Below are 24,803 nucleotides of genomic sequence, written 5' to 3' on the forward strand. Positions count from 1 at the left end.
TTCGTCAGATACATGCGGCCTGCGTCGACGCAGGCACCGACGCGACTAAGCCAGCCTTTCATTGGCTGAGGAGAGCCACGCATCCTCGGCGGGGCGGGGTTAGAAGCGGTGCCCATGTGCACGAGAAAGGAAGGCGGCGGCATTGCTGATTGGTGCTTGGCGAGCTGCAGGTAGGAGTGAGAGGTAGTCGGGAAGCGCCACGAGGAGTTAGGAGTTAGAGTAAGAGAAAACCATAGAGGCGGCCTGGCTTGCTTTCCCGCGGAATGCAGGACACGCCGGGGAGGGAAGGACAACATGTAATAATAATAAGTAATAAGTAATGTAGCAGAAGGGGAGAAGTTTGGCAAGACGCGAGGCATGTGTGGTGCTGCGCTCTTAGGGTATTAGTGACACTGAGTGTTTCTGCACTGTTAGAAGGAAAACCTGTTGTTATATATATACGTTTGTGTGTGTATGCATATGCATATACATGCAGCTGTGAGAATGTCGCTCATTTTTGCGGGGTGTGAAGCGGAAGAGTTCAGTAGTGAAGGTAGGCACTGGCGTGCCAACTTCCGTGGCATGAGAGAAGAGCAGATTGGACAGAGGATGGAGATGTTTGGGGCTGCGTACTCACCATTTAGTTACAGCAGACGCACACACCCTAGCTGAACTACAGTTCCCAGCAGCCTTCACAAACTGCAGTTCCCAGAAGACTTGTGTGTTTTAAGTGTACGGTGTGTGTACAAACCGTGATCCACAAGTGGTGCATAATGGGAATAGGTATCCCCTGTTGTTTGTGCTCTCATCTGGTAATTAGAGATAAACAGAGTTGTAGTTAATAGGCTTGTTCTACACTTGATACACAGTATTTCCACAGAGCAGGGGTAGTAGAGTGAGAAGTCACTGCCAAGTTATGTTTTAAGGTGGTGAATAACAGCTGGCTGCTCCTGATGAGATTGTTGTAATTGTTCTTTAACCATCTGTGGCCCTGTTGATTATGTAGAAATTTAGCAGTTCTGCATCATGTAACAACTGGGTTGCTTCTTCATGCACCTTATGTATTTACAGTAACTTTTTGTACAGTACTTTGTCAGTTTCTCTGCCCTTTACCTGTCACACTTTCAATCGTCAGGGTAGTTGATATCAAAAGGATTGTGTGTGTGGTAGTTGAGCAATGATTGGTTGATTGGAGGGATATTGCCTGGGTAGTGTGCATAAGGAGGAGTTAAGAGTGCCACTGTTTGTGGGTTTGTGGTGGAGGTGGAGATTATCAGAGGAGTAGGGGACACAAAATATTTACTATCTGTACAATTCTTCAGGCCCCCCGCCCCCTAGTCTTTCAGTATTGGACTATCATGATAGCTGACCCTTCCAACTGCTGGTGTTTGTGAATGTTAAGCAAGGCTCACACGGCACCTGAAGTAATGAGTATGTATACTCAGTTACGATTGGTTCATTGGCTACAGCCATTCTCGGACTAGGTTAACCTTGCTACAGTAATCAACGCTCTGTTAACCTCCTAATTAGACTGTACATTACAAGGGGTTGCTCTTGGGCAGAATCCAGAGCCTGCAGCTAGTTCAGAATGTGGCTGCCATTTGCTATCTGGAGAAGCAAGTTGGGATCCTATTGCACCAATCCTGAAAACAGTGGACTGGCTGTCAGTGAGTTACTGGGCCCAATTCAAAGTGCTGGTACTCATGTATAAACCCTTGAATGGTTTAGAACCCAAATATTTGAGTTAACACTTTCCATAGTATCAGCCAAACTGAGTTTTGAGATCTGCAGGGGAGACCCTACTTATGGTACCCTGGATGAGTATTGTCCAGGAAATCGCTGTACGAAACAGGACCTTCTCAGTGGTGGCACCCCAATTACAGGACTCAACCCAATCTCTCAATTTGTCTTCAGTCAAATGGCAATTAACAGTGTTCAACTGCTCAGGAAACTAAATGGTTTGCAGTCCAACTTCTATGGAACAGAAGGCTATTGTTTTGACTGGGTTTTAATGCCACATAGGGGATGGCTAAAGAATGGCAAGATGTCTGTGATGTAGGGAAACAACCCCTTATCCCAGAGCTTTCCAAACTGTGTGTCGCTACACGTTAATGTGTTGGCTGCAGTGAGTAGGTATGTCGTGCGAACGCTCCCCATGCTTCTTCTAGGTCTGGAAAGGGGTTAGTTTAACCCCCAGTTTGCTAGCAAAACTGAATTACTGTGTCGTGAAATGATGTATGTCTAAAAAGTGTGAAACCAACATGAAAACTTTGGAAAGCTCTGCCCTACCTATAAAGTATACTTGGGGAGAGGGACCTGAAGAGGATGTGGCGAGGGGAATGGCAGAACTGGAATGGGCTTAACTAGGGGGTTTATTTTGAACGTGACTTAAGATTTGGGCAGGGACTATATGCTACAAAGGGAAGGAGAGGGACCTACTAAGGAGGTTCAAGGAACAGGGACAAAGTAAGCAGTGTCTGAAAAGCAGGAATCTGAGGAGACATGTTGGAGACATGAAGTTGAGAGAAATATGAGCTAAGTGAAAAGTAGGGTTTATTTGCTTCAGCTGTGAAAACTGTTTATTATTATCTCTTTGTGTGTTTTTTAATCCAGTTACTGCTCTATAAACGATTGCCCATGATTGCCGAGTATTCCTAGAAGTCCAGCCCAAGAATATACTGTCTACCATTTCAGCCTTGCTTACATCTTCATTGACTACCTCAAAGAATTCTAAAAGGTTGGTGATGCAAAACCTTCCAGTGAGGAAAACCAGACTGATAATTTCTCTGCAAAGTGTGAGACTATCTAGCATGTGACTGGTGTGTGCAGTTGTCTTCTTATAGGTGGGGAGAAGCTACACCTGGAGAAAGCTATAGTTTGCTGAGGTAGTACTCACAGTTAAATACTGGAGTTGGTGATCCAGGATCACCATTTTCTAATCCTCTCCTTTAGACAAAATTAGGGTTCAGAATCTGAAACAACCAGAGTTTTGCCTGCAGTAGAAGGCCTTCTCTACCTTTTCTAGGGCTTATCTCCCTTAATAGTGTGTCTCTTTCAATTTCTGGTAACTAAAAGATAATCAGCACTTGTGTGTTTTTCCTTTTGATGTCTAGCCTCGTTTCCCCCCAGCTCTCCCACTTACAGTCCCAGCATAAATCCATTTAACTATACCAATATCCTCCTGTTTATTCCAGCCACCGGTTAGATGAGAATTCTCTACTTGACAGAGACTGCTGCCCATTAACAGAACAAGTTGAATATTTATCCAGAGGTCAAGGGCAGTTTGTGCCTATACACACTTAATTCTGTTTTGTCTTAGTCATGCCTTTGGAGATCTAATTATTCTGTAGCCACAAGGGTAAGCTATACTCTTGCTGAGTATGGTACCTTGACTTAAACTGCCAGTAAAATATTCTACACATCTTGACTGTTAATGAAATTTTATAAATCTTGGCTATCTTTTGTTCTTCGCCACACTACCTATCACCTTGTTGTCAGATGTGACCTCTCAGAGAGGTTGATATTTTTCCTGGACAAGATATTTTAAATCTTGCCTGTCTTGTTAAATCTCCATTCATTTCTTGCAGTAATTCTTTTTTACTATGTTCATTTAATTTTTCAATACATATACAGTGGTACCTTGGGTTAAGAACTTAATTCGTTCCGGAGGTCCGTTCTTAACCTGAAACTGTGCTTAACCTGAAGCACCACTTTAGCTAATGGGGCCTCCTACTGCCGCTGCGCCACCACTGCACGATTTCTGTTCTTAACCCAAGGTACTATTTCTTAACCCAAGGTACTATTTCTGGGTTAGCGGAGTCTGTAACCTGAAGCGTCTGTAACCCGAGATACAACTGTACTGTATTGTGCTCTGACTAAAGCAAACAGTGGGGTTGAAGCAGATGAAGAGGAGTTTAAAAACAACTTATGTGCCAGTTATAGCTCTATTTGTGTATATCCTTTGAATCCTTTTGGAAAGTTTTTGACTCTGGGTAAGGAATTCAGCAAAATCTGCATATATAATATCAAAATGGATGGGATTTTAACATAGGGAAAGGTATGAAGAAACGTAATTAATACTAAACAACATTTAATTTCTTGGAGAATTCCCCAATTTAATTATTTAGGGATCAGAGTCACAATACAGTGGTACCTCGGGTTACATGTGCTTCAGGTTACAGACGCCGCTAACACAGAAATATTACCTCGGGTTAAGAACTTTGCTTCAGGATGAGAACAAAAATCGTGTGGTGGCAGCACAACGGCAGTAGGAGGCCCCATTAGCGAAAGTGGTACCTCAGGTTAAGAACAGTTTCAGGTTAAGAACGGACCTCTGGAATGAATTAAGTTCTTAACCCGAGGTACCACTGTATTTGAAATGGGAACTGTAGTTGCTCCCAAGACTTCCAGATACAGTGGTACCTCGGGTTAAGTACTTAATTCATCCCGGAGGTCTGTTCTTAACCTGAAACTGTTCTTAACCTGAAGCACCACTTTAGCTAATGGGGCCTCCTGCCGCCGTGCCGCCGGAGCACGATTTCTGTTCTCATCCTGAAGCAAAGTTCTTAACCCGAGGTACTATTTCTGGGTTAGCGGAGTCTGTAACCTGAAGCGTATGTAACCTGAAGTGTATGTAACCCGAGGTACCACTGTAGTTGGTAATGCCTTATACCTCATAAAGACACTGGCCAGGGGCTGTTTGCATAAGAAATTTCTCTTGGTTATGGATAGTCCTAACCTTTCAGTGGTACTAAGGAGGGCTGCTGTTTAATATTTTAACAGAGTATGCATAGAATTTCTTTGGAATGTATAGCAATTACCTTAGCAAAGATTATGCTGTAGATTCCATACATGCTGAGTGTACGATATGTGAACAACAAGGTAATAAAGTCCTCCCTCCCCTCTGTGTATTTCTGTGGCTGAAAAGTCACAGTGTGATCCAGTTCATGCCAAAGTTCATAGCATGAACAAATAAATAACTTGTTCTTTGGAGAGTGGGATTTTCACAGAATTTCCCAGCCTCTTTTCTTAGTTGCATTCCTTTGAATCTAATAGTTTCATTTTTCAGGCACACCTTGAGACTCTGTATAACACACACACACGTGCATATATCACCAATTTATAGGTTTCTAATTTGTAAAACTTGTGGAGACCACCAGGTTTTACACCAAAAACTGGTATCAGTCACCACAATTCTACCTTGCCATCATGGCCATCACTCATGTGCCAGGCATGTGCCACTCATTCTGCACATCTTTATCCTTCCTGGGCCTCTGTGTGTTTGTGGCAAAATAGCCATAGCTGGATAAACTCTGGTTGCCTGACACGCACCATTTAAGCGCTGTGCCCCCTCAAGCTCTTTTAGGGCTTCCCTCAGTCCTCCGGAGCAGCTTTGAGGAGTTCACAGGAGAGTTCTTTAGTGCAAGTGGATATGGTTGTGCTGATGGGATGCATTATTGCCTTTCCTATGGCAATAGCACCTGTTTATTTAAAAAGAAAGTGTGCAGAAGTTGCATTTCCTACCAGTGTCTTGCAGCGGTGGCGGGGCTTCCTCTATTTCACATAGGAGAATGGGCAGGACAGCTAAACCATCAGGGCAAGAGTTAACACAGATGCAGCCTTTCTCAAAACTTTGTAGCTTTTAAAAGGGCAGTCGCCATCTCCAGGTGAACACACGTGCCAACCATAATCCTTGGTTTTATTTGGGTAAACCATGGAGCTCATGCACTGACCTGCGGATTCCTTTTCTACTGTGCAGTAAAATGGCAGCCAGTGTCACCACATTTAACATTGACATACCTCGCTGGGACCAGAACACTTTTATGGGGCGTGTGAAGCACTTTTTCAACGTCACGGACCCAAGGACGCTGCTGGTGTCAGAACATGAACTGGATTCAGCAAAGGCATTGGTGGAGACCTGCAGGTAGCCTGGGCAACTATCATTTGGGACTCTTGCATGATCCAAGCATAGATCATATTCAGGTTTATTCACAAAACTGGTGGCACAGTGTCCATGTTACTCTAGAGTCTATTACAGAAAACGTGAATACCTGAATACATTTTCAAACCTCGATCTGATGAGAGAGGCAACACTTTAACAGAATTTCTCTATCCTGGACCTGGTGTTGAAAAAATACCATAAAGGACATGTAGGGATTTAGACACTGTTGTTTGGTCCCAGCTCCTGCCCACCTAGCAGTTTGAAAGCACGTCAAAGTGCAAGTAGATTAATAGGTACTGCTCCAGTGGGAAGGTAAACGGCGTTTCCATGCGCTGCTCTGGTTCGCCAGAAGCGGCTTAGTCATGCTGGCCACATGACCCGGAAGCTGTCTGCGGACAAACACTGGCTCCCTCGGCCAGTAAAGTGAGATGAGCGCCACAACCCCAGAGTCGTCTGCGACTAGACCTAACGTCAGGGGTACCTTTACCTTTTTAAGAATGTGTGTGTGTGTGTGTGCCTGTGCGTCTGTGCGCTCTGTGAGAGTGTTTCTCCCAGATTCCCAGTGCTTAACTTTGTAGCAGAGGGAGGGTGCTGCTATTCAGTTTGGAGGCTCGAGGTATTAGAAAAATGGTGCTGGAACAGTTACTTCTTTCTCATGCCTGCAGGGCAGGCATTGTGCCTCCAGGAACCAACCAAGAGCAGCTGTTCTATGCCAAGAAGCTTTATGACTCCGCTTTCCACCCTGACTCTGGTGAGAAGATGAATTTGATAGGGAGGATGTCCTTTCAAGTCCCCGGGGGAATGGCTATCACAGGCTGCATGCTGCAGTTTTACAGGTACGAAGGGAGGAGTGTTGTTTCAGGAAGTTGCTTTTGTGAGACATGGAATACTGGGTGTTTATTCCTTTCAAGCGTTGGTGATCTCAACTGAATTTTGAAATCTGTTCCTTATCGTGCCTGCGCTACTTTCTCCCATTTTTATTCCTGTTCTAGATCGGTCTTCAAGAGGTGCTACATTAACAGTGAAATGTTTTTCAGGCAATTAATCCTTAGCACTGTGCACCTGCTATTTTATTGCAGAAATTAGTAGCAGACACTAATTGTAACTAAGGCTGCAATCCTAATCCCACTTGGGTGTGAGCAGGAGCCATTGAATTAAATAAGATTTACCTCTGAGTAGACACAGGTAGGATTAAACTGTAAAGGAGACTTCCGAGAGGATTTGAACACAGGCAGAGTCTATGCATGGGCTGAGCAGACAGACAGTGCACTCACAAAGTCATATCTGTGTGCAGCCAGTGCTTTTAAAACACCATGGCTTAGCTCAGCTGAACAACCAGGAGCCTGCACGTTTGCTTGTTCACTGTAAGTCCTGCTTTAGCTTGGTGTTGCATGCAACTAAAGGCCAAGTCTGACAAAGGTGAACACCTTGGGCCAGAAAAATGATAACAGTGGTGTCACTTTTGGTTATTTAAATGGATGCACAATCCTATTCTGGCTTCTGGATCTGTTTTCTCTCACTCCCTTCCCTACAGGACAGTTCCAGCTGTAGTTTTCTGGCAGTGGGTGAATCAGTCTTTCAATGCCATTGTGAACTACACCAACCGGAATGCTGCCAGCCCCATCTCCCTCAAGTGAGTACCTGTTTAGGGTTACCTGATGGCATGAGGCAGGATTCACCTAACCAACCCCATCAACAGAAGGCCTTCCACACAGCGGTGCTTCCCCCCTCTCTCTTCCCCTGTACAACCCCTGGAATTGGCTCTGGGAAATGGACAGGAGAATATCCAGAATAGCATGCAAGGAAGGAGGGGGATGATTCCATCTGGAGAGCAGGTGGAACAACTGGAAGTGAGCAACACTGAATTTCACTCAGTCTTTTAGCATGTCAGGCTTGTTGTCTGGCTTAAGCTAGGATTTGCTCTATCAGCTGGAATAGTTTGACTACATTGGCAGGAGGCGCCCTCTGGGGAAATCGGATGATGCAAACAAATTGCTATGCATCCATTTGTCATAGTAACCCTATCAAGTTGATAGGGTACTTGGCACTTCTGAAACGGGCTCCAGTGAACAGAGCTTGGTGGTACTTTTGGAGTGGCAGAATCAAAGACCTCATTTCTTATTGCCCCTATGTGTGATATTCATAGCTTATTCACATGGATGGCTTAACCTCAGACTGTATGATGGTAGATTTTTACCCAGCTGAAGTGGGGAAGAGGCTGTTGTTAGGCAACTTGATGCTCTGTCTACAGCAATAGACTTCATGGTGGTTCTGTTTCCCCTCCCATTGGATCAGAGAGCTAGAGTTGGAAAGATTCTTGGATGTCTTGTGTCTATTGGAGAGCCAACAGTGTAGGGATGGCAGGTAGTGAATAAGCCTGCCACAATAAGACCACACTGGTGGTGTGGAGGAGTCCCTCTGTTGCACAATTCATGAACTGAGATGGACTGTCTATGGACCTAACTTGTTTACCCTTTGGATGATTCCAGGCAAATTGGAGTTGCTTATTTCACTGCTACCAGCACTGCCTTGGCAACTGCTGTAGGACTCAACCTTTACACCAAGGTACCGTAGGAAAATGCTTCGTTCTTCTAACCACAAAGGGGCAGCAAGGCTGCAGGCAGGGAGGCAATCTTCCTCCAGTGTCTTCGGAGCTGTGGAAGTGTGATTGTCTGCTTCTTATGCATCAGCCTTGGGAACGGTACAAAGGGATAATTGGAAGGCACACCATCCTGGACGCAGCTTATTTTGGCTGTGAGATGTGTCCCATCCCTTCCTTCCTTCCTTCCTTCCTTCCTTCCTTCCTTCCTTCCTCCCTTCCTTCCTCCCTTCCTTCCTTGGCTTCAACTGTTGTATGTTATTGTAAACAGATGTATATTCATTATAAGAATTTGGGAGAAATGGAATAAATCTTGGTATTAGGCATACAGGGCCTATGGTATCCATAGCATAGGCACTGTGTCCTTCCTGAAAACACACACAGAGTTCTGAAGATCTGGTCCTCCTCCTAATTGCACTCCTGTCTCCTTGCAGAGAGCGCCATCCCTTGTGGCACGCTGGGTCCCCTTTGCAGCGGTAGCTGCTGCCAACTGCGTCAACATCCCCTTGATGAGGCAGCAGTAAGTCTCTAGGTAGAGCTCAAGTGGCCTTCTAAGGCGGGAGGGGTGAAGGGGTGAGCTGTAATGTCATGATGCTGTGCTCTGCTTGCCATCCACAGCCCAGGCCTTTGCTTCAAAGAAGGAATTCTGCTTTACCTAGCGGTAAAGGCATTTGCCTGGGAATAAGGACACCTGAGTTCTCCCCGCTCCTCCAGTATCTAATAATAACTCACTTGCTCACTCATACAGCTGCTTTCCAAAGTCACTGCTGATAGCAGAAGAGGCAGCAGGGTAAACAAACCAGAAAGGAAGCTCCATTTCCTTCCCAAAGTGTATTTACTTCTCTGGAGGTGATTGGGCCTCCATTTAAACTACTAGTCTTAAAATCCTGGGCATTAGGTATCTAAACACAGACACATTGAGTGCTGAGTCAAAAACATAATGGGTGGGACCATTTTTGTTGATGAAAACGCAAACTGATTTCATATAGTGTGTCATGGAGTATGTCCTAAGATGTGGGTGATAAGTCCTTGTTGTTCTTTCAACATCCTACTATTTTTCACCATTTGCACTACATTTCCGTGTGTGTGTGTGTGTGTGTGTGTGTGTTGTGTGTGTGTGTTTAACCTTCAGACACAAGTTTATACTCAATGAAGAGCTATAAGCTTTTGCATGATAGGTGTGGACAGTAGTCTTGCACTGTTGCTCTTCCACTGTTGAAATGGTTTCCTGTCTCCCCGGACAGTAAACTTGCATCATTCCACTTACTTCCTGTACATTTTGCTAATATTGTATAACTTCTCTTATCCTCAGCTGAACTTGCATATGTTATGACCCTACAAACCAGTTTCTTTGCAGCAGCATCCCAAGGTCCCTTGCTCCCTGCCCTGCTTTTTGTGTGTGTGTGTGGAAATTAATTAGATTCATGAATTCTCTATATAGGTGCAGTTTCACAAATTCAGCATTTATTAAAAAACAACAGCAAGCCCAAAACATGAGCCACAGTCCCTGGAGGAAGAAGCATGCACATATATAGAACATGTGCAGAGGTTAGGTACCCAGACACAAATGCAACATAAATGCTGTCTAGATGCATCCTTAAAGCAAAATGCAGAAAAATGACAGCTAATTATGTGGATTTGGCTGGTTGGTTCTAACCGATTCAATAGAAAATCAGTCCTACTGCCATTTTGACCTCTCTTCTCACATTTTCCCAGCCCATAACCCCATATACTACAATACTCTGTTTTCTTTGTTCACTTAGAAAATAAACAGTTGGAATAGTTTAAAACACAATGTCAATTAGTATTATTTACCAGTTGTTAAAATGAGAGCACAAACCAGAGTCGGATACAATTTTAATATATTGCCTAAGGACTAAGTCAGCAGGGTAATTGAGGCATCAGTGATTCAGAGACAAATGGGAAAAAATCAGTTCTACTAGGCTGAATTCTCATTGCTCTTTATTTTGGATTTGATGAGGTAATCATTATACTCTGATTACACAAAATATAAATCAAATTTTCCCCATGATTGCCTTTTTACTTTTATGTACAACCAGTGATGGTTAAAGGGAAATAACTTGGCTTGCAATGAACTTAATTTCCATGTGAATGAGATTGCAGCAGCCACCCTTAGTGACATGGGCAAAAACAATTAGACACATGAAATACAGAGCACAGGGCATGCAGACCCGACCTGCCCAGAATAAAGAAATGCAATGATGGACATTAAAACAAGTGGTAGGCCCCAGGTAGAATGCATACAGAAGTCAAACCTTAAGATTACAGAAATATGTTAAAATTCTGCTCTGCTTACTGCTGGTTACGCAGTTGTGGTGTGGTTTTTAATGGCTGTGTAGTTTGCTATAAAGAGGGGTAATCTATTCCTGCTCACAGCCACAACCATCAAGCATCCATTTCAAACACTGAGCTCCTTCTTGGCTCTCTGTGTCACCAGAATACTCTGATACCCCAGCTCCATTCTGCCTCTGTCTGCAAAAATGAAATGGGCTCACAGTAATGCTTGAGATGTCACCTTCTTATTGAGCCAGAAACTAGTTGCAAGATGTTTTCCGTGGCTTTTGTTGATAGATTTCCCCCTTAAATCAAGGGAAAATGTTGCAGTGATAGGCTTCATTCAAATGGAGGCAACTTTTTAAAAAAAGAAACTATGAACATAGTGGATAAGCACTTTGTCCAGGCGTTTAATTTGCTGGAGGGGGTACTACAAATGCTTCCTTTAGTTATCCAGATGTGTTCCGTCTTCCATATAAATATTCAGATGAATATTTGGAATAAATAATTTTATTACGGAAATCCCATGACTCTTTGGAGATATGTATGCAGGGTTTTTTTGTTAATGGGGGCCACTAGGCGGCAGCAGTGCACCATCAAATTGGTTTCAGATGCTTTGTTGTCTTGTGAGATACACCATCTCAGCAATAGGATGCTCCTCATACTGATGAAGCACAGTAGCCTGCAAGGGATTTAAGAGTTTTTAGAGTATATTACCATGAGACCCTCCAGTGTTCTGTGAGCAGATTTTTCCTAATTCATTAGTGAAAAACGGAGCCTTGGGTTTCCAAAACGAGAGAGCATATCAGCACAAAACAAGCCATGTGATTGGGAGGAAGATGAGGTGAGGATTCAGATCAGGAGGATCAAGTAACTCCACAAACACACATTAAGTGCCACAGTTGTTTGGGAGTAGTTCTGGGGTGTGGAATATGCTGAGAGTGGGGGGTGGGGGAGTCAAATGTGGGTAGGCCTCTATCCCTTTTCACTTTCACTTTCTCTTTCTCTCACCCTCTTTTCTCTTTGCCCAGCAGGGTAGGGAAGTTGCAGGACCTACCTTGCCTTTTACAGTGGTACCTCGAGTTACAAACGCCTCAGGTTACAAACGCTTCAGGTTACAAACTCCGCTAACCTGGAAGAGTTACCTCGAGTTGAGAACTTTGCCCCAGGATGAGAACGGAAATCGTGTGCCGGCGGTGCAGCGACAGCCAGAGGCCCCATTAGTGAAAGCAGTTAAGAACAGTTTCAAGTTAAGAAAGGACCTCCGGAACGAATTAAGTTCATAACTAGAGGTACCACTGTATATAGAACCCCAAGGTCCACGAACTTGAGCGAGCTACAAATGGAGGCTTGGGGGATGTGTGTACACTCAGAACTAACGAACCAGAGTGCCTCTGGGTATGTGTGCAGCTCAAGAATTTGTTTTTGATACCTGAGCTAAGCTCATACTCCTTTCATACACAAACACACCCGTTACAGCTTTCTGCCTCTGCTGCAAATTGACTGTAGCTGTGCCAGTCGATTCTGACTGTCCTATAGCCAACTCTAATGCCTCCCCACCAGGGACAGAGGAAGGGGGTGGGGTGGGGGCGGATCACCCTAGGTGCCTTCGCTGGGGGGGGTGACATTTGGCGCACTGCCCGCCTGTGACTCCCAAGCCTACCCCCAGCCGTCGGGGGAAGGGGGGAGCTGCTCTACTTTGCCAGCGGCATTCCTTCATTCCTCCTTCGTTTTGACAGCTGGGGGAGGCTTGGGAGTCACGGGCAGGCAGTGCGCTGAATGTCTGCCGTCAGCTGCTCGCTCCGCCCCCAGCTGCAGGGCACGCATGCTGCTCCGTGCACCCAAGCGGCTATCCCATGCCTGGGAGGGCACCCTCCGCACCCCTCTGGAGTGCGCCCACCCTGGGCAGCGCAGTCATATGCTCCGCCGCTGCTCCCCACCACTGCCCTTATGTCATTTTAAGATAATGGTGGCTTAGGGTTTTCTTGGGATTGGGGATCTGGGTCCTTTTGCTGTTCTAGGCATCCCCTCATGTTTCATTTATTTATTTTATGTATTTATTAAATTGATATACCACCCTTCAACTGCGGATCACAGGCTCGTTTACAATATAAAAACAGGAAATATGTAAAATAATGGCAGACAAAATAAAACCCCCTATGTTTAAATTAGCCAAATTAATTCGCTTAATTAGCCAATGGCCTGGGAGAAGAGGAATGTTTTTGCCTGGTGCCTAACAATATATAATTATGTCATAATTTCATGACATAATTAGAGAGCCTCAGACAATGTCTGAGTCAGACAGAGTCGGTGTCTATTGTTTGCACATACACAAAAAAGTGAAATGTGATGTTCTGAGGATCCACATGTAGCAGAGTCTTGCTATAGTTTCTATCTCCTGTGTTCTCTTTGAGCCGCTCTTCAAGGCTCTCTCTTTCGGTGGTTTGCTGTGAGGATCATGAGAATGAAGGCTGAATATCCTGACCAAAGCAGGGGTATTTGTTGTGCAGAGGGAAGGAAGAAGCATGCTTCAGATGTTGAGCATGGTGGTCTCAAATGTGTGGATGTTCTAAAGTTCAGCATGGTCAGTTGCAATGTCTAAGATGGTGTGTTTGTGTTTGCATTTAGGGAACTCATAAATGGGATCACAGTGACTGATGAGAACGACAACCCTCTGGGCAAGTCCAAGGTAAGTACCATCATCTCAGGAGTTTGGAGATGTCGAGTCATCATTGCTGTGTTTGGAGGAACAAAGCATTTGGAATTTGTCTTGCTGACAGCCAAAGGAATTGAGAGACCTGGATATGCAGGCACTTCAGGTTTTAAAATGCTGCCCTTTTTGTGTACTTGTGATCTCACCATCCTAGGGAGGATTTGGGAGTCGGGCACAATATCAGCACTTGGGGGAGAGAGAAAAAAGGGCAACAGGGAGTTGTGAAAAGATGAAAGCTACTGTTATGTCTTAAAGCTGGGCTTTTGGAACCTCCGGCCCCAGGCCTAATTAGGCCTGCCAGACCGCTGCATTTTGCCTCTCAGGCCGCTGCACCCAAGCCATGCCTACCTGTTCTACACCTGTTGTCATATAAGGCATCAGATGTGGGGCAGCCAATGACCTGGCTCAGCCAAAATTATTAGTGCCTGCAAAGCACTCTGCAAGACCCGACTGCTGGCTGATGGCTGGGTCTTGCCGTGCCCCTTTCAAAGTGCTCCACAAGATAGCACTTTTGCAAGGGGCTTTGCCTACATGTCAATCATGGCCAGCAAGAGGTGGAAGAGAGAACAGTCTGACCTGCCAGCCGGATCCAGATCCCCACCTCTGACTTTGAGTAGGCAGGGGGAACCTGCAGCTCTCTGGATGTTGCTGAATTCCCAACCTTCATCAGCTCCAACCAGCATGACCATTTATCAGGTATAATGGGAACTGTAGTCCAGCTACATCTGGAGGGCCACAGGTTCTCCATCCTTGCCTTAAAGATTTATTTGTGCGCATGTCCAATAAACTTTCATAGGCCATAACCTTTCATCAGATGATATTCTTGGGGAAGTGATGGCTGCTTCAGATAAGTGACTTTTGGCATCCCAAGAGAACCAAACCTATCTATCTTGTGGAGTTGGGGTGGTGGTCACTGGCTTGCACTACTACCTGCTTATGATTTTAAGGGTTCTTGCTTTACGCTTCTAATCTGCCTTCCGACCCCGAGAGCTGGAGCCGTACTCAAAAATTGCTTTAGCAGGGAACAAGATATGTTTCAGCTTGCATTGGCACACACCATGCATTCTTCATGACACAGATGTCTAAAGAAAGAACCCAGAATGCAGATGCTATGCAGATTCTTTGTAGGTAGCATTGGACGCTTTGCTATTCCCAGTTCTGCTACAAATAAAGCCCAAGCGGCATATTTTTGTATCTCTTGCTCTGCCGAAACACGAAGCTTGTTGACCTTCAGATAATACTTTCTAAAAGAAACATCCTTAGAGAACAGGCCCCTACTTGCAATCTGAAATCTGGCACAGGGAAAACAATGGAGACAAGGGTAAATAGGGGGAGGACGTGCAGTTATTTCAGTTAGTTACAGCATTCGGACAGCATTCTTCAGTTGGAACTCTGGTGAGACAATGTAAGCCCAGGCAAGAGATGACCAGGGCATAGTTCAGTTTTTGCTGAGATGCCAGAGAGGAAAGGCTGTGTTTCTGCAGTGTTGTAAATCAGGGGTGGGTAACACCCCTTTGCCAAGGGCCACATTCCCCTGGGAAGATCAGTGGGGGTGGGGGTGTCACGTGCAGTTAGGGGGCAAATGTAGTCCTTCTCTCCTTCCCTCTCTTTCTGCCAACCCCTTTTTCTCTTCCTTCTTGTGCAGTAAGCTGCTGGAGCAGGGTCAGATCACTTGCTTCCATTGCTTCATCCGTATGAGCTTCTTCCTTCTCTCTCCCACCAAGGGCTGCAGTTTCCCAACCTCTCTTGTAAAAGGGAGAAGTGACATGAGCTTGCTATAGAATGAATATGAGGAACAAAAGAGAGAGACGTGCCCATCGTTATCTCCCAGTGTAACAGAACAGACAGTGCTGCTGTTGGTGTGGATCCAAAGAGAGAGCAGATTGGAATGAAAGATCAGAAGTTTGGTGTTGCACATGTTGAGCTTGAGATGACGATGATGGATCCCTAAAGAAACATAAGTGACTTGGGCAGCAGTGTGGGATTTGATGAGGTCACCCAAAGGCCGTGTGTCGAGAATAGCAGAGGGCCAAGAGCAGAGTCCTGTAGGGCACCAACAGAGAGAGGGAAAGCAGAAGATGGGCTCACCATTGTAGCAGGAGTAGGGAACCTGTGGATGTTGCTGGCCTACATCTTCCGTCATCCCTGACCATTGGTCATGCTGGCTGGGGCAGATAGGAGCTACAGTCCAACAACATCTGGAGGGCCACAGGTTCCGCCCTCCTGTCCCATGGGAACATCAAGATGCACTGGAGCATTTGTAGCTGATCCTCTTGCTGTTGGAACCATGTTTAATGTATCCCTATTTTCGGTCAGAGGGTTGTGCTCTCTCAGTAGTCCTTCATTTCCCATCCTTACGTATCCTTTCTCAAAATTTAATAGCCATGAAAGTGCCCATCTGAGTGTTGGAGACAGACTTAAACCAAGAAGTCTCCAGCCCAGGCATTTCCCCCCTTTGCCTGATGCCAGCCATTCTGAGATGATTGGTCCTCTATGTGTGTCATCATTTGAAGAACAACATGACTCTTTCTTTCAGAGAGCTGCGATCAAGGGGATAACTCAGGTGGTGGTTTCCCGCGTCGCCATGGCTGCTCCTGGCATGAGTAAGGCAAAGCCTTTGAACTATAGCTTGGCAAGTAGATTATGGGATGGGCACCAAAGATGACACATGGATTATTAATGTAAGGTAGCTTCAGCTGAGGAGGAGGAGGAGGAGGATAGGTATGAAGTTTTACCTCCAGTCAATGATCTCTCCTAAGAAGCAGACCAAACTATGGTCTGCAAGCTCCACTCAGGAAGATTGTAGAACACTTGAGAATACCTGTACCTTGGCCCTATACTCAACTTCCCTCTTTGTCCACCCCAGCTGATTTGTTCTGATCCAGCTGATCGGGGCCATATTTACTGAACAGACTGGCAAGCCCTAGAGCCTGTACTGTATTTTGTTTTACTTTCATAACACTGCATTGGTGTAGTGTACTAATTTTCCCCTATAATTTTACCAGTTCAGGGGCCAATGATTTTCATAATATGGTACTTGTTTTGTTAATGATTCGGGGGGGGGGTATTAAAGTGAACTGCCCAATTCACAATTGGCCTTGAGGGTGGGTAGTAGCGAAATTGAGAACCACTGCTCTAGTGAGTAATATTGTGGGCTTTTGAAACTGTATTTCATCTGGCTCTTACTATGGTATTCAGAAAGCAAGCTGCTCTAATGCGGAAGAGAGTCATTATGCTAAGACCCCTCCACCCCCCCAATGAAGTCTCTATAATAAGGCCTGTCTCTACCTCGGGAAGTCTGAGTAATCCCCTTCCCCATTCCCCTCATCTGTATCTTACAAGCCTAAAGCTGCAAGAGAATACTTTCTGAGCATGTGGCTGTGCGCTGTTTGCTTATTGCACTGCAGGGCTAGGCTGAGGAAGAGCTTTTAAAACTAGTTGTACATGGAAATTTATTCCTCATACTTTAATAGATGGTGTGTGCTAAGAAGTCGCCACTGGAGGAACCTTGCCATCTTTATCTGTTTGGGCATTCTGATGTGGCTAAGTCCTCCTGGACTCCCAGCATAAAAGCACTTCAAACCAGAAGAGGTTTGTTGCAGAGTGCTTGAAATATCTTCATAAGCATTTGGACGTGTTTTGATTATAAACCATTTAAAGTGCTGTTAATAGGAGCACCTGCAAATGTGGTGATGAGCTGCTCAGTGAAGAAGCTATTGCCCACTGTTCATTTGTTTTGGGTTTTTGCATCTTGCATGCCATTAGTTCCCTTGAGCCAGGATACATGGGCATTATCAAGAAAGAAGAGTCCTCCTGGGTGGACTCTAGGGAGAGATATTTTGTGTCTGTGTGGCTTCTTAAAGTCAGGCTGTTCCGCTGCTGAAGTTTACATAGCATGCATACATGGAGTGGCAGAGAAGCGGGGGAGGGAAGGCTCTTTAATATCCCACATCTCTTCTTAGAATAAACCAATGCTCTCTTTTTCTCCAGTTTTGTTGCCCATCATAATGGAGAGACTAGAAAAATATCCTTTCATAAAGGTAAGTAGCTCTAGAAGTATACCTTAACACCATTTTCTGCCCTCTGTATGAAAATGAGTACCATTTTCCCAATTTAAAAGGGGGATAGGACGGATCTGCAAAACTATTGGCTGACTGGCTTGCTGGCCATCTTCTCAAAGCTATATGCACAATATCACCTTCAAAAATTATCAGACTGGTTGCAAAATAACATTATTCATGAATAACAAGCAGGATTCAGAGGAAGACACAGCACCATTGATGAATGTTTTACTCTGAACCATATTGTAAGGAAATAAACTAAGAACATTAAGAATAATCTTTATGTAACCTTTATTGAGCTTTCTGCTGCATTCAACTCTATTAATTGAAACCGACTGTGGAAGAAAGTTCAGATTGCTAACCCTGACTGCAGACTTCTGCTATTGATCCAAGAACTATACAGCAATACAGAAATGAGGATCAGAGATGGTATAAATGACCGGTGCTTTTAAAATGTCTTGAGGAGTGAAGCAAGTTGCATTCTGGCTTCCACTCTTTTAAATTTTTATGATAATGATCAGTTGCCATATTTAGCCAATGCAAACTCCCTCTCTCCAGTAATTAGAAATAGAAAGCTCTCAATATTGATGTATGCAGATGATTTAGTTCTCCTCTCTCTTTCTCGATTGGGCCTCAAAAATCTCTTGGAGGTGTTCATACTATAAACAGGAAAGCCTATCTATAAATTCCTCTAAGATCAAGATTATGATTTTTGGCAAACACAGTTGTAGGTATAAATGGTGCTTAGATCAGCAAACTGTAGAACAAACTTGCTCATTTATATACCAGGGTATAGTCTTTAGTGAAACCCTCTCTTGGATGTGGCATATGGAAGCAATGAAAGTCTTGGAAGGGCCAAGAGAAAATGGATCTAGTTGTAGCAGCAGAGAATTAGGTTGAATAGCAGAAAAAGCTTGTTCACCATGAGATCAACCAGACAGTGGAACAAGTTTCCACTGTAATGTGGTGGAGTTGCCTACCCACTTTTAGCGTGAAGTAGGGTAACCTGTGTCAGATTGATTGATGCTAGAGAACCTTTAATCAGTGCAGGATGCTAGATTGGGTCTATGGTTATCGCATTCAACCTAAACAATGTCTGATTTCCCACAAGCCTCTATCCTATAGCTTGTCTGTTTGAATTTTACATGGTTTTATCTCTTGGAACAGCTCTGTAAATTTAGCACTAGGGCAGACTGACCGCCAAAACACTGAAGCAAAACCTAGCCACTTTCTGACTTCCATAGTATGTGTTCAGCATTGTCAGATCCCAACAGAGAAGAGGGCATGGATGGGGAACATGTGGCTCTCTAGATGTTTGATGTACTATTGTCCCCATCATCTGTGACCATTGGCCATGCTTGCTGGGGCTGATAGGAGTTGGCACCCAACTTCAGCTGGAAGGCCATGGGTTCCCACCGTTGTACTTTGGTATGAAAGTTTGGTTTCTTACTTTCTTATCTGTTGCTTTCTTGGCAGAAAATCCAGGTTCTCCATGCTCCATTGCAAACGATACTTGTTGGAGGGTTGTAAGTATTATGTGTGTCATATTGCCTTCATGAGTACTAACCTAAGGCACAGACGGCAAAACTAAATGTGGTGGGTAATGGGTATGGTATAAAACAGCTCTTTGGATACCCACAAGAGACTTTACAGGTTACTTCTGTAGCACAACAGCTGTTGAGTGACCAGGTGATTTCAGATGAGGAAAAGCAATGGGGAGTAGTCAAGATGCAATACTAGCGTTTCTGTGTGAAAAATTCTTCCATGTGTATGGCCTCTCTCTTAGCAGTTTTGAAGGTGGAATAGCAATGCTGGGTTTGCTGTCTAGAAAAAAAATTGAACCTTATTTCTAACCGTCTGCCTTTGCCTTGTAGCCTTGTGTTCATGGTCCCGGTTGCCTGTGCACTCTTCCCACAACGAAGGTACAAGTCTTAGCCCTCTCTCTTTTTATACATTCTCTCTGTTGACTTCCCTATACAATTCTGGTATCTTCCTGGCTTGGGAGGGCAGCATTGCCACATGTCTTCAACCACATGTGCCTTCAGCTGATTGATATTTGCTCATCATTTTGTGAGCAGGCATAGTATAATTTAATAATTACTTCATCTTTCCCACACAGGAATGATTCATGCTGGTGTGCAGCCAAAATTGCAATTCACTCCTGTGCCATGTTTACTCTAAAATGAAATCCCACAAGTTCAATAGGACTGGCTTCCTAATTGGTGACACTGAATTTCCTTGAGAAAGAAGCCAGCAGAAGGATTCTGGACTAACTAAAGAGCTTCTCTGGCCTCTTAGCTTGGAGTGGGGGGCACTAAGTGTGTGGCTCTTTAATTCAGGGTGTTCCCTCTGCGCTTCCATACACAAGCAAAACTGTGGACTCTGTACATAACTATTTACTATTTACTATATTTACGATTTACTATAACATTTACTATGGCACTGGTTCCCAGACATTTTCTAAAGAAACGCACCCACAACATTTTGTCTTTGACTGGGACTTATGTGTCAGTTCCACTCAGGATGGGTTTTGCAGACAAGCCTTGTGATGCACACACATAAATATGGAATCTACCATGTGGCCGAGTTTGCAAGGGAGTGTATTAAGTGATTCACTTAATGCTGATTTCGATATCTGCCTCCATTTTTCTGTTCTTACTCTTCGGGAGAACAAAGGCAAGGGCAGTTTTGCTGCCAGCTTGAAATCCACGTTGCCTAGACTCTCCTCAGTGCTCTAGAAACGTGACACAAAGAGCCTGGCAAGTGCAGCTGCAGACTGGCTCTCCTAAGCAAGCCTCTGCTTCATCAAACTGTTCAGTTAAAATTTACAGCTAGCACCAGGAAAGCCGATTGTGAATGGTTTCTTTACCCATAACAGGTGCGTAGCCAGTCCTTGTCCCACCTGCTAGACTACAGTTCTCTCTCCATTCCTTTAGGGGAGACCTGGCAAAATTAAGTGACTTGCCCAGAATTATAGAAAAGTAGTGCGTGGCAGGGTACAAAATTTTACGTGACTTTTTTTGCACCTAATTGGCTCCCATTCCCATGTCACTTTATATTAGGCAGCCTTGAGCTACATAGAGGACCAAGTCTTTTCTTCTTTTCCTTTCCAGCTCCATTGCCCTTTCACATTTGGAGCCTGATCTCAGGCAATCGATTGTGGCCAGACATGGAGACAATGTGCCTTATGTCTATTTTAACAAGGGATTGTGAATGAAGCCTCTATCTCGGGAGCTGCCTGGACCTGCATTCGTGCTCTGCCTTTGAGCTTCCGAGAAGCGTCTTGTTAGCCATTGTGAGAAATGGGGTGCTGGGCTAATTGGACCTTTGGCCTGATCCAGTCTGGCTGTTATGAAGCTCTTAGCTGTACAGCACTCCTCACAGGGATAGGTGTTGTAACCTCACTATGGATTTTTCCTCCACCTTCCTGGCCATATAGTTCCTGCTACGTTCTGATACGTTATCTGTGTTCTATGCAACTTTGGGATTTCCAACTGGGTGCTGCATTTTGTCTTTCCAAGGCAATCTCTGCCAAACTTATCTTTGTCAAAATCTTTCTTGGTTCCTAAAGGGTACAAAACCTCCAAATAGATGTGAAATGGGGAAGTTACTGTGGGCTTCACACTGGATGACTCAAAATCAAAATATAGGTCTGTATCACTATGGTGTTGATTTGCTCATGTGCCTTCAGATGGACCAATTTCCTCTGCTTAATCATTAAGATAAATCATGTAAAGGTAGGTGACTTGGGGTCAGTGTAGGAAATTATCGTTTAAGCACACCCTGCAAAAGGTGGTCAACTTGTGACCTCCATGTGTTGTTAGATTCCAGCTCCCATCAGCTGTAGCCAGCATGACCAGCTGTCAGAGATGATGGGAGTCATAGTCCACCAGCATCTGGAAGGCTATAGGCCCAAACTCAAGTCAATCAAGAGAATGGGACTAGAATAATGTTTCTGCCACCACTGCTTTTCAAGAACCACAGTGGGACATATATTTTCTATGCATGCACAGATGGGCTACTGGGGAGAGAGGTGAATGTGAAATCTGTTTTCTTTTTTCATTTGGAAAGATGAGCCTATATGTTCTGCCTCCCCAGTATTCCTTTCCAGAGAAAAATAATATTCCACCAGCTCATGCAGTAGCAACCTAGTTCTCCCTGAGTACTTTCTAGGGGTGGTGAATTATTTTCAGCCCAAGCACTTAGAATCATAGAATTGTAGAGTTGGAAGAGGGACCCTGACGATCAATGCTGGAATATGCAGCTGTCCCATATGTGGATTTAATCCTACAACCTTGGTGTTATCAGGACCAACCTCTAACCAACTGAGCTGTCCACATTCCCTTCTGGTCAACCTGCTGGGGCCCACAGGCCAGTGGTGGATGGAGCCAGAGATGAAAGTGGGCAGAGCAACAAATGTAAAGCACACCTTTTCACTATAGGCTAGGGTCTACACACACACAAACCTCCCCCCTCCAACCAGGCATGCAAGAGGCAGTGTAAGAGTTCAAGAACACATTCCAGACAGGCAAAAACACTCAGAGAAGGTGGGGAGCAGGGCAGGGGATGGTGTGTGACCTGGGAAGATTCTCAAAGACCAGATAGAGATCCAGAGGGCTGCATTTGGCTCTTAGGCTTCAGGTTGTCCATCCCTTTGTCTGGCCTGTACCACTTTAGAGTGTAGGTGAGTGTTCACATAACTGAATGCTTCTCTGTACAAAAAACACAGATACACCCACATACAGCACAGAAAAATAACATGAGTAGTGTAAGGCTAGAAAGGTCCCCAGAAGAACATTCATTATGTGTGTTCCCCCACCTGTGCTCTGAAGTAATTTCCAAACACAGGTTTGCCACTTTATTGAGAAGTGCAAGTTGCCCAGTTTGCTTAGGCTAGTATTAAGACTGACTCTAAAATAGTTGACATTTCCCATGCTGATTCTTTGGCAGCACCCGGGGTTAACAGAAAAGCAGCTATGGGGCCTACGTGTAGACACATGCTGTCCGTGCAGCTGGTTAAGGATGCAAATAGCGCATATTTTCTACCTCTCCCAAACCAGGGTGTTGCACTGTTCTGGAGACAACACACATCTGATGCTCCCACTCACTCAGGTGTAAGTTGAGCAGGTCCTTTACTGAAATCTTCTGTCAGCAACATACTCACCAGGTGGCTTTGGGTGAGCCTTAGTCCTGCATCTCAGCCTTAGACCCCATCTCCAACCCATAGGTGATAATACTAACCAATCTTGAAGTTAACTGTTGTAATGATTATTGAGATAATGTGTGTGAAGTATTCTGAACACTTGAAATGTGCTCTTTTTAAATAGTAAATACTTTCATTATGCAAATCAAGTTATTGCATGCAGAAATTAGAATGCTTGATGGGCGGGAAGACTCTCATGCAAGGTATTCATTTAAGGTACATGTGCCAAATTATGATGAGAGTCTGTCCCTTGTTGGTAGATATTTTAAGCAGCAATTTATTTTAAGGATCTGATTTGCCTTGCATTGAAAATGACTGTTTGAATCCAGGAGCTTACTGATTTTTATATGTGTTTTATTATTTTTATGTTAAATGTTGCCCAATTGTGTATGTATATTTGTTTATGCTGGTGCTAGCCAAAGTCTGCCATATTGGATGGCAAAGTATTGGAATATTTTTTGCTTTTTGCCATTCTTGGAATTGTTCAGGATGAACTGACATTCAGTGTTGCTTATTGGGTCAAGAAAAGCTCACGCCACTAAACCTGCCAGGGAAAGGCTTTGTTACATGTACGGGAAAGACAACAGAATAAAACTTAGAAATTGTCCCTGGCTCTTCTCTTGTAAACATTTGGAGCTATGAGTCCTTTCTGCTTGTGGTATTTATTCAGCTGTGTGGCTTAGGCTTCTGTAGAACCTACAAACCCATTCAGCCCACTGTGAGTCCCTCAGATGTCTTGGACTACAATTCCCATCCTCCATAGGATTGGCAAAAGCCTGATCTAAGCATTGGTGATAAGAACAAATATTCTTAAACTGCTGTTGCTTTCCTTGATACACACAGCCCAGGCATTCCATGATTTGAACTGGTGACATTCACAGAATCTTCAATGCAATATTCTGAGTCATGCTTAATACTCTACTGCATTGGGATTTAAAAATGTTGGGGAACCCTGTGTAGATCCATAGCTGGGGCTTTCTGTAAAGCATGAGAAATCTTCCACTTTCCCAAGTAGTGAAATCTGCTGAGTGACAACATGGAAATCCCCATTGATTTTACTAGGGCTATTATTAGAGTCATTATCTTGGGCTGCTTGTGATATTGGAATGGAATAGATTGAACTGGTTGTGTAAAACAGGTGAGTGGGTTGTGGCAGGCATTTCCAGAAGGATGGTGAGGTGATGAGTGTTTCTGCCTCTACTCCAGAACATTTCCCAGCTGCATCTCCTGCAACCTTATTTTATTTTTACTTTACTTAAAGGTAAAGATAAAGGTACCCCTGACCGTTAGGTCCAGTCGCCAACAACTCTGGGGTTGCGTGCTCATCTCGCTCTATTGGTCAAGGGAGCCGGCATTTTTCTGCAGACAGCTTCCAGGTCATTTGGCCGGCATGACTAAGCCGCTTCTGGCGAACCAGAGCAGCACACGGAAACACCGTTTACCTTCCTGCTGGAGCAGCACCTATTTATCTACTTGCACTTGACATGCTTTCAAACTGCTAGGTGGGCAGGAGCTGGGACCGAACAACGGGAGCTGACCCCGTCGCAGGGATTTGAATCGCCAACCTTCTGATCAGCAAGCCTTAGGCTCTGTGGTTTAGACCACAGTGCCACCTGCGTCCCTTTTACTTTACTTAGTTTCCTTATTTTCAGCTACACCTCATGCAGCCTTATTTTCCAGATGCTTTATGGACTCACTGTTGCTCCAGCTTTGTGCAGATGTCTGTTAGATATCTCTGTTGCTGTTTGAGGGAGGCCTGGGATGATAGACTGGTTTGTCATCTGTTCTAAACTCCAAGGTCAGCCGATCTCAGACCAAGTGCAAACTGATTTCCTTACTCAAACAAAAGTACTCCCCATCTATCTGACCCTCCACTGAGCTATACAGTTGGATAAGAAGGTTAATTATGAGAGGGTCTGCAATCTGCAGCCTGTAGACCTCAGAAAAGGACAAACAAGATGGCTGCAACACTGCAGTGTACTAGATGGTAAAGGCCATATATACCACTTGAC

The 24,803-nt window shown here is 44.5% G+C and overlaps 1 protein-coding gene across 4 annotated transcripts; it reads left to right on the top strand.

Moving 5' to 3' along the window:
- The first annotated feature begins 72 nt into the window (after nucleotides 1–72).
- SFXN2 (sideroflexin 2) lies at nucleotides 73–23,396 on the top strand. Of its 4 annotated transcripts, none has more exons than XM_081006223.1 (13): nucleotides 73–170; nucleotides 2,593–2,716; nucleotides 5,738–5,902; nucleotides 6,586–6,756; nucleotides 7,455–7,553; nucleotides 8,410–8,485; nucleotides 8,954–9,039; nucleotides 13,443–13,503; nucleotides 16,064–16,130; nucleotides 17,518–17,567; nucleotides 19,065–19,114; nucleotides 19,463–19,510; nucleotides 20,702–23,396. In XM_081006223.1, the coding sequence occupies exons 3-13, from the start codon at nucleotides 5,742–5,744 to the stop codon at nucleotides 20,799–20,801; spliced, it is 969 nt and encodes a 322-aa protein (XP_080862349.1). In that variant the 5' UTR covers nucleotides 73–170; nucleotides 2,593–2,716; nucleotides 5,738–5,741; the 3' UTR covers nucleotides 20,802–23,396. The 4 variants fall into 4 exon arrangements, with proteins under 4 accessions (XP_080862349.1, XP_080862352.1, XP_080862350.1 ...); XM_081006226.1 differs by having other exon boundaries at nucleotides 78–170; nucleotides 6,606–6,756; XM_081006224.1 differs by having other exon boundaries at nucleotides 167–296.
- Nucleotides 23,397–24,803: the final 1,407 nt, after the last annotated feature.

The sequence above is a fragment of the Podarcis pityusensis genome (assembly GCF_964106645.2).
Source record: "Podarcis pityusensis genome assembly, chromosome: 5".
NCBI lineage: Eukaryota > Metazoa > Chordata > Lepidosauria > Squamata > Lacertidae > Podarcis > Podarcis pityusensis.